The following is a 14,926-nucleotide window of genomic DNA, read 5'->3' as shown; positions in this document are numbered from 1 at the left end:
GCAGCCACGTGACAAACCTGTTCATGTCCTCTCATGAAGTCTTCCATCTCTACATAAACCCGCTGCTTCCCTTTAATGAGTTCTGACACTTCTGATGCAAACCCAGTGCTGTAGTTCTGGAGCAGGTCTGAAACAGAAACCGCCCGTCAGTTTGTGCTTGGTGTTATTTTAGGTTCAGCCTCTTCAGATGGGGTCAACGTGAACGAGCTGCGGTCTCAGAGCTGCGTGGTGGACTGCGTGGACGGCCGCTGCTCCGGACAAGTCCTGCCCAGATGTTCTCAAACAGCAGTGCTGAGAGAGCCTTGGTGAGCGGTTCCCACAGCAGCCTGTAAACAAGCAGCAAACCATCCAAAAAACTTGATTCTGTTCATCTGGACGTTTTCTTCAGTGTTGGCTGACTGCAGGGTTCAACCTTATAAACAGGACATCTGCACAATGGCTGACACATGCAGCACTGATGAACAATGCTGCAGCCGCCTCACAGCTCTGTGTGAATGCTTCTCATGGACATTGATCAGTGGACATAAGAATTTGCATATTAATGATGATAAACTGACCTCCAGCACAATGTCCTGTTCATAAGGTTGAACCCTGCAGTCAGCTGAGACTGAAGGAGTTACCTGATGATGAGGAAACGTTTCTCTCACTGACAACATCCAGAAGAACAGAATCAAGCTTTCCTTACCTGGATGACTGAGCGTGCATCAACACAACCAAGCTCATCGTTTCCATAGAAACAGCTTCCTTTGACCCACACTAGGCTGAGTTTGCCATATCTGAGCCATAACTGCCAAACGTGGCATCGATGTTTCTGCTATCAGGAAACTGATTTAAGGTTTACTCTTACTGACCTTAACACTCGTTGCTGTGCTGGAATCATCCGATCCGAATTGCCCCAAGTCTTCACATTTGAAAGTGAGAACTGTTGTGGAGCCAGTTCAGGGAATATAAAGCGCTCCCTCTGCAGTCTGTGCCTCAGCCAACCAATCCAAATCTTTCAGATGGATTTCAAACTTCCAGTTAAAACATGTTTGCCACAGAGGCGGACCTCCAGAACCTGCAACATTTAAAGTTTTCAGCCGGATGTTTGTGAAGACCCGGGAGGATTCCTGAAGCCATCTGAGGAAAGCTGGGACATCTTGGGTCAAAGCTGCAGCTCAGACTTCAGACATTTTTCTGTTCGTCTGTTAGATTCTGAATTTTCATTAGCTGGTGTGGAGTCGGTCCTCACAAATACATAGCAGCTCTTCTCACATGAAAAGTGGGAGTTATCATTTATTCATGTTCCCGGAGCGCAGACAGATGGTCTGAGTGACGGCCTGATGTCATCCATCATTAGGGCATTACTGTAATCACATGCCTGCAGATCCCCGGGGATCAATAACAGTGATCCATCAGGTCTGCAGCTCGAGGCGCCGGGCACCTGAGCAGAGTTAAAAGCCCCGCCCCAACACGGCCTCCTGCAGGAGCAACAAGTTTCAGAGATGGCATCTGTTTCACGATGAGCGTGACGAGACGGCGTTATTTTTGTAAACCTGAAGCTGACCGACAGGCGTTTGTTCCCACTGCGCTGAACAGAGTGACAAATGTTTAAAGTGATGAAGATGAAGGGAAAAAGTGAGAGCTCTGTTATTACTGCCAGTGTAGGTGTACTCGTATATGTGCCTGTGTGGGGACTGTGGTGTCATTAGCGTCCTCAGGGGACCCTGCAGTCACTGAGTGCAGCACTTCAGTAATTATTCAGTATGAAACTGGCAGCTATCAATTCTTTTGGTAACTTATCAAAGAAATAGGACGTTTCCTTATCGTCTGATGACTTTATGGAACGTTTTAGTGTGCCATCCTCAGACACCTGCACAGGGGCCAGTATTTGAACATGTTTCGCGCTCACAGTAGAATCCAGTTCAGGGTCAGCGCCACAGTCCCCATATTGCATTATATTGCCGCGGGTCCTCACAGAGACAGCTGGACCGGCGTGAGTGTGTGCTGCGGTGCGGAGGAGAGTGTTGGCGGTCGTAAAGTACAGGAAGCAGCTCGGTAAGTACAGATGAACCCTGAGTCTGTGGCAGGCCTGATTAAACATTAAAGTAATGGTGATCTGGATCCAGTCCAAACCTTTTCCCCGAAGCTCGGAGACCAGCAGGCCAATAATCTGTCTGCCAGCCTCGCTGCAGGGGGCAGAAGTATGTGGACGCGTGACTCAGTGTTCATTAATGCGCTGCTCTAAAAGCCTGCACTCGTGCGGTCTCAGTCCTGCGGTCGATGTTTGTCCCGCTGATATGACAGAACATTACAATGAACATTAACCCTTCACGAGGCAAAGAGCCAAGGTTACAGAGCAGCGTGACGCCTCGTTCATCATCCAGGCTTTGTTTGCTCCGGAGGACAGGCCAGACCACAAGTTTGTGGACGCTCCCGCAGTTGCTGCTTCATCTTTTGAGTTTGAAATGAGGAGAAAGCTTTGATGTGAGCAGGTGAACATCCTTCCGAAGGAAGCGTGACTCGTCTTTAACACGTACCTCCATGTCTGTACCCCCCACCCCTCCGCGCACACACACCAGCCCAAACAGCTGGACGGCAGACTGACACTTACTGTCGTTGGCACCAAAGTTAAACTGTAACTTGAGTGATGATAACATAAAATAATAATAATGAGAACATACATATGAGTGATGTCTCAGACTGGATACACAGTGAGCGACGTCATCGTCCTCTGTTACTGAGCAGCTGCAGACCAGATGTGCACCTGATGTGAGCGAGGTCATAGAGATGCTCACCTGGTTGTTCCACAGCGTGTCCGCAGCACTCGGCGTTGTTCTGCGCTACACTGAACCTCAGTCAGACTCATGTTTGAATTGTGCTCGCAGCGCCCTGCTGAACTTTGACCTCTGCCTGAAACCATGTTGAAGGAGCGTGAAGCGAGATGTTTGTCTTGAAACCTCGAAAACGATGAAGAAATAAGGACCGAGCAGATGCTCCGCCTCAGCACCCCGGGTCACATGACCACGCGGAGCAGAAACATTTCTAAGCATCGGTTCGTCTTAGAAACATAAGTGTGCAGAACATGTACTCTATTACAACCCGAACACACCTGACAGCGCTCAAGTTACACTTTCCAACTTACAACGAACCAGAACCTGAACCTGAGCAGCTGAAACATGCCGATACGTTGAGCCGGACTCGGATCGACCTGCGATTGGGGTGGTTCCGTGTGGTCGTTGGTGAGAGGAGGGCGGAGACAACAGCCTCAGAAGATCACGTTTAACGCCATCTTTTATTTACAGTCTCACGGAGCAGGGCTCAGGTTTGTCTCCAAAAAACTGAAAACTGAATCTAACAGGTCAGAAAGACGATCACGACTGACCTCTGACAGCAGAGGAGGATGATGATGGTGGTGGTGGTGATGAGGCTCGGAGCGGGGGGGTGGGGGGGTGTCTCGCGCAGCTGAGCTCGTTAAAGCGCTTTTAAACGCGGATTATTTGCGGCTCCGTCTGCGCGCCGCATGAATACTAATGAGGCCGCAGCGCTGCTTAATCATGTTAGCGGAACAATATCAGTGCGCCATTTGTGCGCGTTCCCACCACCTCTTCCTCACCTCTCCTTTCACCTCCTCCCCGCCTCCCCCTCTTGTCTTCACGCGTGCCAGTCACCTGCCGCCCCCCCCCCGCCCCTGACTTCCCGCCTAAAGTGGATCCTGATTGGCCGTGAAGAGCGGGATAAAGGCGCGAGGACACCGGGCACGCTCACGGGCCTTTTTGTCGGAGAAGCTCATTAAAGCGTGTCCGCTTCAATACATGCGCGTCCCCGTCAGCAAAACCCTGCTCTGCTCCGGGAACGCGCGGCGGGAGAGACCCGGGGCCGAGGCCGCCGGAGGAGTCACCGAGGAGTCCCGGAGCAGATTGATGTCGGATTTTATATTTACATTCAAATAAGCACAAATATTAAGATCACACACACACACACACACACACACACACACACACACACACACACACACACACACACACACACACACACACACAAGCCCGTTCAGCTATCCCAGTGAGGACCTTCATTGACATAATGCTTTCGCTAACCATTACAGATGAACGCCTGACCCTAAACCTGACCATAGCCTAACGGTAACCCTGACACTAAAACCACATTTGGAGCCTCAAAAAGGCTTCAAACTTGTGAGACCGGTGTGTGTGTGCGCGCGCGGGGGTGCGTGCGTGCGTGCGCGTAGAATGCAGATTTCGGTCCTCACAAAGATAGCTAGACAGGTACACACAAACACACACACACACACACTCACTTCATGACGCTGTGTGTGTGTGTGTGTGTGTGTGTGTGTGTGTGTGTGTGTGTGTGTGTGTGTGTTTGGACAATAAATGTTTAAAAGCTCATAAATACAGATCAGAGTGAGCGAGAGAATCATAATCCTGTTGAGAGACAGCGGGAGGATGAGGAGGAGGTGATGAAGAAAGCAGCTGTTGTCCTCTAATCGGTTTTTCTGCTCTGTCACTCAGCCCCCCAAACACACACACACACACACACACACACACACACACACACACACACACACACACACACACACATTCCTGCGCTTCATTTTCAAACCTGTTAAACAGAAGAAATCTGTGTTAGATTGAATTTCAAACACACAAATGACACATTTTACATTCATCTGCATTTGTTGTGTCAGCTTGATTAAAATGATAACAATGTATCAGTCATCGGTTTATCATCAGTTACAGTTTCTGAGCTGTGGGCGGGTCTCAGTCTGATGTTAGGATCATTTTTCTCATATTTGATCGATGGATTTGATTTTTGTTATCGCTTTTAGTCTCCGCCCAGTTTTGTGACGTAGTTGTAAACTGAAATGTTTCCTGTTTTTGTTTTTAACGATCAGCTGTTTGATCGCTGTTTGTTTGATCAGCTGCCCATGAGCCTGACCTGCGGGCTGAAATCAAACTACCAACCCTGCCTTCAGGCAGGAGCAGGTGAGCTCTGAAACACGCGCCAGGAAGCTGACCTGCGCATGCGTGAACACCTGCCCTATGAGGTCCTGCCCTAAGAGGGCTTGGACCTCCGCGGGGCCTCGGTCCAGTACCGGCCCGGCTCCGCTCCTCCCGGTGGGGTGTCGGTGTCACGAGCCGAGCTGTAAACGGAGCCAATAACAGCGCGTGCAGGATTCCCCCCTCCCTCTGTTAGAGGAGGAGGAGGTGATGGAGCTCCATATAAAGACCCCCCCACACGGCCCGCGCCCGCTTTGCTCCTGCTCCTCTCAGGATTTTAACTTCACCTCTGACTGAGACACGCAAGCTGCTCCTCTGCTCCTGTCTCCTCCTCGCTCCTCGGTCGGTGTAAAACAGGAGTTTTTGACTGTGTTTTTTTTTTTTTTTTTTTATTTGTTCAGCGGGAGGATTTCTCCCTGACCCCGGCTCTGACCTCGGCTCTCCCCTCGGCTCTCGCCGCCATGGGCTCCGTGCTGCCCGGCTCCTCTCTGGGCCTGAAGCCGGGCTTCAAGCCTCCGCTGTCCCTCGCGGACATCATCACCTCGGACATCCTGCACAGCTTCCTGTACGGGCGCTGGAGGCACGTGCTGGGCGAGCAGCAGCACCACCCGCACCAGCATCACCTGCAGCACGAGGACCGCACCGCCCCGAGCGCGAGCCCCAAGACCGCGTTCACCGCCGAGGTGCTCGCGCAGTCCTTCTCCGGAGGTCAGTGACCAACCGTACAGCTCAGAAACGGAGACACCAGATAACAACAAGCATAATAATAATAATGATGATAATAATAATAATGATGATAATAATGTCAGTGGTAACTTTATTGTCTCCAATGGCAAATTGATTTGCAGTATGTCCACACATCACACAACACAAAAAACAAACAAACACACAAAATATTATTTTACTTATCCTACTATAATACTATTATTAATAACAACGACAATAATAATAATAATAATAATAATAATAATTGATCTCATTTCTTCTGTTTTTTTTTACTCGTTTTATTTATTCTCTATATTTACAAATATTTGCAAATATTTGTAAATATTTACACAAGTGTCGCATAAATTTTAATTTTGGAGCCTAAAACGAAAAAGATAAAAATCTTTAATGAAACAGAAAAAAGATTTAATTTAACCTTTAAACTCGTATTTAAAATAAATCTGTTAAACTGTTTAAATATGAATTTAAAATATTGATTCTTGTTTGTTTGTTGCTAATTATCCTCATCAATAACTGATCAGATTTGATCACATTCTTTGGATGGTTTGTTAATGAACAAACAGCTGCTGACTGATTGGCTCCTGATCGGTAATCACGTCCGTGATCTCTCTTTCAAAGCGCGAGCCGCGGCCCGTTTCTCGCTGTCGCGCGCTCACTTCTTTTTTATTTTAATGTGATTTTATTGTGAAATTCGTTTCCGTTCTGGGTGAAGTTCGTTGGGGACAATTTAGGAGGAGCGACCGGGCTTCGGGTGGATGCTCCGGGTCAACTCTCCGACGGACGTGTCGCGTTTTCCCGCGGCGGCCTCAGCTTTCATCTTCACGCCTTTACTCCCGCTTTTCTCTCCCCGCGCGCTCCTTCAGCTCTCCCGTATAATGTCCAGGGGGGTTTTCCTGATTGTAGACGTGTTCTCGGGAACATTTCCTGCTGCTTCCATCAGGTATTCATCTTTCGGGGACTTTTTCATCCATAAACCGGCAGAAAAATGCGCTCCGAGCGTTTCCGACGCAGTTTAAAATGCGTTTAAAAAGTTCGAAGCAGCGCTGTCATTTCTATTTTCATTTTTGAATTCCAATTGTAGAAGCAGGAGTGACACATGTTGACATGAAAATCTGCGCGCTGTGTTTGTGTCCAGAGGTGCAGAAGCTGTCCAGCCTGGTTTTACCCAGTGAGGTGATCATCGCTCAGAGCTCAGTCCCAGGTAAGCTCACCTGTAAACCTCTGTGGGTTTGCTGGTCTCTCTTTAAAGACCAGCCGCAGATCACCGGTGCCGTGTTCTTCTTACGCCCTCTCTTTACTGTTTTCTGTGGTCCCAGGAGAAGGTCTGGGCATTTTCTCCAAAACCTGGATCAAAGCGGGGACAGAGATGGGTCCGTTCACCGGACGCCTGGTGTCACCTGAACACATCGACCTGTACAAGAACAACAACCTGATGTGGGAGGTGAGGCGACGTTCACGTTCAGACTGCTCTGTCCCAGCTCTCATGTTTTGGTGTCTTTCTTTTTCCTTGGATTTTTTTTCTAGAGCAGCTTTGTGTGTTTCATAATGAAAAATCAGAATCAGAATCAGAATCAGAATACTTTATTGATCCCTGGGGGAAATTATTTTTTGTTACAGTGCTCCATTTTAAACCAACATTAAGACAAGACAGACAATACGCTAACTAAGAATAGTACAATATATACATATATATACATACATACATACATAAGTCACTCATAAATAAATAGTTGGAAAAGAAACATGTGTAGCTGTAGCAGCAAACAGTGTGTTAAGTGGATGCGTTGTACAGGGAGATGGCCACAGGCAGGAATGATTTCCTGTGTCGTTCAGTGGTGCATCATGGGTAATCTCAGTCTCTCACTGAACGAGCTCCTGTGACTGACCAACATGTCATGGAGTGGGTGGGAGGCGTTATCCAACATTGTCTTTATCTTGGACAGCATCCGCCTCTCCGACACCACCTTGAGGGAGTCCAGCTCCATCCCCACAACATTGCTGGCCTTACGGATTAGTTTATTAAGTCTGTTGGCATCTGCAACTTAATAAACTGACTTAATAAAATAACCCTTCTTATCCTCTACTGGAAAGCAGCTGTTTGTGTTCCCTAAAAATAAATAAATAAATCATTAAAAACAAAAACCCTTGTCTTTGTCAGAGGAAGGTTTTAGGTTCAGCGTTGCCCCCATGGAGTTCCCCAAGGCTTAATTCTGGGGCCGTGTCTTTGCTCCCTTTAAGCTATAAGAAGTCTGCCGACTTTCTACCAGCTGTCAGACTAACTCACTCAATTTTAACACTCTACTTAATTAGTCACCTACTAGTAACGAGCTCCCCGCTAACTTATAAAACTCACAGCGAGCAAGTGGCTGGCTAAATGCAAACATACTTGCTAAACAAATACCTGAAGGCTAACTCAATGCTAACCATCGAGTCTTTCAGCTTATTTCCAGTGTTAACTAGCTGCTGGCTGGACCTTTACAGACAAACCTCAGTATTTACTTAAAGTTTGCTGGTTAAGAAGTTTAGTGACTTGATTTTAGCATATTAGCTAGCTCACACCTAACTAACAAGTCAATTGCTACCTAGCCAGCTAATTGGTTTATCAACAACATGGTTAACTGTTAACTATCCAACTACTTGCAACAAGTTACATGGCTAATCTAACTTACAAACTTATATGCTGATTCTTAGCTTGCTATTAAAATAACTGAACCAACAGATTAGCAGGATGATAACTAACTGTTAACTGATCCTCATATGCAGTTCCACTGGTTAGCATGTCAAAAAGCTTAGTTATTATCTGTGTATGAGGTCTTTGAAATAACCCCCTAGTGAGAACACTAAACTAATGACTTTAGCTGGAAATGGTGTTTACTTTCTTCTTCCTGCCTCCCTCCTCAGGTGTTTAATGAGGACGGCACAGTCAGGTATTTTATCGATGCGAGTCAGGAGGACCAGAGGAGCTGGATGACGTACATCAAGTGTGCGAGGAACGAGCAGGAGCAGAACCTCGAGGTGGTCCAGATCGGCAGCAGCATCTTCTACAAGGCGGTGGAGGTTAGTGAAACTCGTCATGTTCCAGCTCCTCAGGTATCATCGCACCTGCTTCCACCTGCAGGGTGACATCATGTGACCCAGGTACATGTACACCTGCGTTCACGGAGAGATGTTGGTGGTTTGGAGGCTGAGGTTCTTGGTGGTTCAGGGATCTTTTCCTCCTCATGTCTGCTCAGAAGTATTTATCGTTGCTTTTATCAAACCGCCTGCTGGAACAACAAAGGAATAAATAAAGGAAGGCGACCATGTTTCAGTGAATAAACCCAACATCACTGCACACCTCTACAGACTCTACACGCCTCTTAACTTACACCATAAACGTGCACACAAAGGTCACTGAAGCAGCACAGCAACTACAGAAACAACCAAAACAGCCAAAAGAGCAGTGGAGCAGAGGAGGGTGTGGTTATTCCACGTCGCTTCATCATGTTTGGAAAAGCTGATCTCAGATCAGCCTGAGAAGACTCCAGATCCATGTGAAGGAAACATGGGAAGCTTCAGCGCGCTGCCGTCACCTGTTCTCTAAAATAAATCCTTGAGCGATGAAGCTCGGCCTGATTTCAGGCGCCGTTCTTCGACCGGCTCCTCCAGGTGTCTGAGCGTAACCCTCCACTCAATGCTCGAAGGTTAACGACATGCAGCTGAAATTTAAACAGATTTGAACTGAAGAAAAGAAAAACATAAATTCTGAAAATGTTTCAGAATTTATGACAAGTTTGAAAGAAAGAATCAAATATTTACAATAAAACAATAATACTGTGATAATGAAACGCAGTAATGTTGCTATGATAAAGTAAACGCTGATTCAAGTATTTATTGCTCTTCCTCTTTTCTCTTCCCTCCTCAGACCATCCCTCCCGACCAGGAGCTGCTCGTCTGGTACGGAAACTCTCACAACACATTCCTGGGAATCCCTGGAATTCCTGGAGGAGAGGACGAACAGAGCAAGAAGACCAAGAGCGGTAATCATTATTGATTATTGATCAGTGAGGTCATTCATAAATCTACTCAGTTAGCCAAACATCCAGCAGCGCTGCAAGAACCCTGAAAACAGCAGCAAAAACATTGTTTCATTGATATTTTATTAAATCTGTGTTGGAGTCATCGAAAGGGCTTTAATCCATCACACTGTTACTATTATTAGTATTATTACACATGAAGTTCTTTCAGATATAAAATATTATTTTGGAAAATAAAAATTAATAATATTATGAATGTGTGTGAAAAATAATGTATATTTAATTTATCTTTAATCAGTCTGGAATAATAACTATTTAAAAAGTAAATGTATATTTTATATTTGGTTTTATTAAAAGTGTGTGTGTGTGTGTGTGTGTGTGTGTGTGTGTGTGTGTGTGTGTGTGTGTGTGTTATAATGGATAATATAAGTATATCATTGTAATATTGCAGTTAAAGTACACATTAGTATAAAAGTGTACACATTTAAAATTTGTAGTAATAATAATAATATAATAAAATGACAAATTAAAAATTTAATGCATATATGTTCAAATATATTATTGTTGGATTGCTATTCATAGAACTAATAATCATTATTATAGGAAAAATAAATAACATATATATAGTTCCATACATATTTAATGTTATAATAATAATAATAATATCCATCCATCCATCCATTCGCTTCCGCTTATCCTTTTCAGGGTCGCGGAGCCTATCCCAGCTGTCATAGTGCGAGAGGCAGGGTACACCCTGGACAGGTCGCCAGTCTGTCACAGGGCCAACACACAGGGACAGACAACCATTCGCACTCACATTCACTCGCACATTCACTCCTAGTGGCAATTTGTATTATCCAATTAACCTATCCCCACAAGCTGCATGTCTTTGGACGGTGGGAGGAAGCCGGAGTACCCGGAGAGAACCCACGCAAACACGGGGAGAACATGCAAACTCCACACAGAAAGACCCCGGCCTGATGGTGGAATTGAACTCAGGACCTTCTTGCTGTGAGGCAACAGTGCTAACCACCGTGCCACCGTGCTGCCATATATATAATAATAATAATAATAATAAGATAATAATAATAATAATAATAATAAGATAATAATAATAATAATAATAATAATATAATAATAATAATAATAATATAATAATAATAATAATAATAATAATATAATAATAAAATAATAATAATAATAATAATAATAATAATAATAATAATAATAAGATAATAAGATAATAATAATAATAAGATAATAATAATAATAATAAGATAATAATAATAATAATAATAATAAGAAGAAGAAGAAGAAGAAGAAGAAGCAGCCAAGTTTCAGAGAGGTGCTGTTGGGGCAGAAGCTTGACAGTGACAGTGGGAAGGAAACACTCTGTGAGGCGATTGTTGTTGTGATTTGGTGCTGTATAAATAAAGTTGAATTGAAAGGTTCCTCTCCACAGGTGAGAGGGTGGTCTCAGAGTTCAGTCTGAAGCTCTTCTTCTTCTCTGCAGATGATTTCCACACCTGTGAAGGCTCCACCTCCACGACCTCCACTTCTTCCACCAGTCTTGGGCGCATGCGATGTGTTATCTGCCACCGCGGCTTCAACTCTCGCAGCAACCTTCGCTCCCACATGCGCATCCACACTCTGGACAAGCCGTTCGTCTGCCGCTTCTGCAACCGTCGCTTCAGCCAGTCATCCACGCTGAGGAACCACGTCCGGCTGCACACCGGAGAGCGCCCTTACAAGTGCCACGTCTGCCAGTCCGCGTACTCGCAGCTGGCTGGTTTGCGGGCGCACCAGAAGAGCGCCAGGCACCGCCCCACGGGGGACAGCGCCGCCCCAGGAGGAGGTGTACTGGTGGTTGGAGGCGGAGGCGGAGGTGGGGTGCACTCGACGCACTCGCCGCCTCCTCCTCACCCTCCCCAGCTGACCGCCGTGCCTCACCCAGCGTCGCTGGTTCACCACATACCCACCATGGTGCTGTGATGGGGCGACAGCGAGAGGAGACGAGCTGAAATAACTGACGCGCACATGGACACGTTTCAGGCTGGAAATAAGACAGGAACCTGCTCACGTCTCATCAACCAATCACAGAGAGATGTTTCCAACCAACCACTAGAGGGCGCCATCGTCTTCTGCAGAAACAGCAACAATAAGAAAAAGCAAAGCTTCGTCATTAAACTCACCTCTGGCAACAAACAAACGTCCTCCTCCAAACAGCTCCATCACCCAACCCAGGGCACTTCCTGTGAGGGGGGCGCTGTTACGTGCATGGAAACGAGTTTTAGCCGACATATGACCCTCCGCCCCCCGTACCCCACACACTGGTACAGTTTGTTCTGAATGCGCTGCTTCGTGAGGACAAGCTGAAACAAAAGATGCAGGCTCCTGTTGCATGACCAGTCGTGTTCGGTCCTTCATGTATGTTTGAATCTGTGTCTGTGAGCTTACGTGTGCCGTGCTTTGGTCTGCATGCTCCAGCTTCTGTGTTAAAGGATGTCATGTATGTGTGAAAACAAGAAGAAGATGCTAAAGTCGCCAAGTCTTTCAACACTCAGACTTCTTCAGAGGACAACACTGAGTTTCTGGTAGACAGCCCACCTGGTCAGTTTGTCCAGGTGTGGTCATAGTGAAAAGAAAGTACAGGACATATCAGCTGCTTAACTGGTTTCAAAATGATTTAAATCTGATGAACAACAACACAGTCTGTGAAATCCTAAGTCCACCCTTTGTTTGGATGGAAGGGTTACTAGTGAAAGCCTCTTCTCAGTTTAGGTTGCCAAACCCCACCAACACCTCGTACCAACTGTCAGCACGGTGGCTCGCTGAATGAACCATGAACTCCTCTGTATGCCAAAGTATTCACATGTGAGGCCGTCTGTCTCACAGCTAAAGCTTGGACCAAACCGGACATTGATTACAAGCACAGCAGGAAACCTGCAGCAGAACGGCTGGAAAAAAAAAAGAATGAAGCTGCTGCAGCGGTCCAGTCAAAGTCCAGACCTCAGAGAGCTGTGCATGAATGAATGCTGGTTTTACTTACCGCTGAAGCGTGGGGTGGACTCAGTTTTTCACAGGACTGCATGCTGTGCCTGAATACTAATTCAGTAGTAATGTGTTAGTTTGTTGAGTTAATTATAAAATAACTATTTGTGACTACATTCATCTATTATCAGAGCAACTTTATTGACACTTTAGCCTTGTTATGCAGCATTAGCCACCACGCTAGCACTTTAGCTTACACGTTATGTATTTAATTTAAAAAAGCTCAAATGAAAATTTTAAATGTAGAGCATTATTTTACTTTCACTCTAAAAGTTTTAGTTTTAAACACTTTAAGCTTAAATGGTACCTGCTAGCCTAACAAAGCGTGGTAGTTACAGATAGTTTCATACAAATGTATTAGCCTGCTAAGGCAAATTAGCAGGCTAATGAATACATTCATGTATTTTATCTCATGCTCACCACTGAAGAAGGAAGTTGTGTTTTGATATTTGGTGCAGCGTTAGCTGCATGCTAACATGTTAGCTACAAACACATCACTGACCAACAAATCAGTCTGCTAAAAAGTCATTAAATCCCTCTGAAGAGGTTCACCACTTATTAGAGTAAGTAGAGTCTGAAATTTAGCATGTTTTACTGTTTTTTCATTATTAATGCTGATAATGTTTTAGCTGTGATGCTAACTAATTAGCAGGCCTAAATGGGCTAACAGATATGTTTGATAGAAAAAAAGAGAACTGTAATTTTTTCTCTTCCCCACTTTTTACCCTGAGGCCTGATTTGTGTATATGATGCTCAGAATGATGACAAGAGACACTAATAACTGACTGAGCCTGTTAACTGACAACTAGCTGTCAGGCCTTATTTCCTGCTGTGTAAATTAGCATCGTCAAAGATAAGAATGTGAATATAAACATGAGATATGCCCAGAACATAATTCTATTGTCACTTTATCTCTGTATATGTATATGTAGAAGGTCATATATGGCACATGTATTGGTAATGAAGTATGTTGACTTCTAAAAGGGACACTGTATTTGAGCCTATATACTCTTAATAAAGTGTTACTGTATCTCATCTTCACCCAGCAGTCGCCTCAGGACAACTGTAAGCTAAGGTAAAGGTAAAGACCCTGCAATAATACAGAGAAAACCCAAGAATCTGACAAGCTCCAGTGAGGAAGCACTTGGTGACACACACACACGCATGCACACACACACATACACACACACACATACACACACACACACATACACGCATGCACACACACACATACACACACACACATACACACACACACACATACACGCACACACACACATACACACACACACATACACACACACACACACATACACGCACACACACACATACACGCACACACACACACGCATGCACACACATACACGCACATGTACACGCATGCACACACACGCATGCACACACACACACACACACATACGCATGCACACACACACACACACACACGTACACGCATGCACACACACACACATACGCATGCACACACACACACACACACGTACACGCATACACACACACACACACACACACACGTACACGCATGCACACACACACACACACGTACACGCATGCACACACACACATACGCATGCACACACACACACACACACACACGTACACGCATGCACACACACACACGCGTACACGCACACACACACACACATACGCATGCACACACGCACACAATGGCATCAACTGGGAATTTAGTGTCTTGCCCAAGATTGGAGCAGCCAGATCGAACCACCAACGTCCAATAAGTAGATGACCCGATTGACCTCCTGAGCTGCAGCTCTTTGAAGAACGTTTGCGATGAAGGGAAGGTTGGAGACTGGCTGGGCTGCTTTAACAAGGAAAAGGTCAAACACTGCATGAAGTTTGTTTACTGACAATTACAAAGTGGTCAGTGACACCGATGGTTTTTGATTATTTCCTCTTTTCACTGCTAGAGATTTTTAATTTTTTTGTTGTCTTTAATGAAACTGCTGTTGTGTAGAGGTGAAGATGACAGTGCAGACAGGGTGGAGTGGGTGGAGACGACTGTCACGGGGGACTAACAGATGTTTGTGAAGGACGCTTAGTGTTGGTGCGACACAGGGAGATGCTGGGATAGGAGGAGTCAGAGGAAGGACCAGTTCC

General features: G+C 45.5%; 1 protein-coding gene across 1 annotated transcript; it reads left to right on the top strand.

Moving 5' to 3' along the window:
* The first annotated feature begins 78 nt into the window (after positions 1 to 78).
* Positions 79 to 14,040, top strand: LOC308404296 (PR domain zinc finger protein 12-like). Its single transcript, XM_080894288.1, has 7 exons — positions 79 to 305; positions 5,399 to 5,705; positions 6,859 to 6,924; positions 7,040 to 7,164; positions 8,625 to 8,780; positions 9,628 to 9,742; positions 11,253 to 14,040. Exons 1-7 carry the CDS (start codon positions 273 to 275, stop codon positions 11,729 to 11,731), a joined length of 1,281 nt encoding a protein of 426 aa, XP_080750414.1. The 5' UTR covers positions 79 to 272; the 3' UTR covers positions 11,732 to 14,040.
* Positions 14,041 to 14,926: the final 886 nt, after the last annotated feature.

The sequence above is a fragment of the Rhamphochromis sp. 'chilingali' genome (genome assembly GCF_963969265.1).
Source record: "Rhamphochromis sp. 'chilingali' genome assembly, chromosome: 10".
Classification (NCBI taxonomy): Eukaryota; Metazoa; Chordata; class Actinopteri; order Cichliformes; family Cichlidae; genus Rhamphochromis; species Rhamphochromis sp. 'chilingali'.
This window is presented reverse-complemented; position numbering and strand designations above follow the sequence as displayed.

Excerpts from the sequence above, each read along its gene's own strand:
- LOC308404296 (XM_080894288.1), top strand. The coding sequence starts at position 273 with ATGTTCTCAAACAGCAGTGCTGAGAGAGCCTTG. Across the intron at positions 5,706-6,858 it reads CGCGCAGTCCTTCTCCGGAG|AGGTGCAGAAGCTGTCCAGC; the intron begins GTCAGTGACCAA and ends GTTTGTGTCCAG. Across the intron at positions 6,925-7,039 it reads CGCTCAGAGCTCAGTCCCAG|GAGAAGGTCTGGGCATTTTC; the intron begins GTAAGCTCACCT and ends CTGTGGTCCCAG.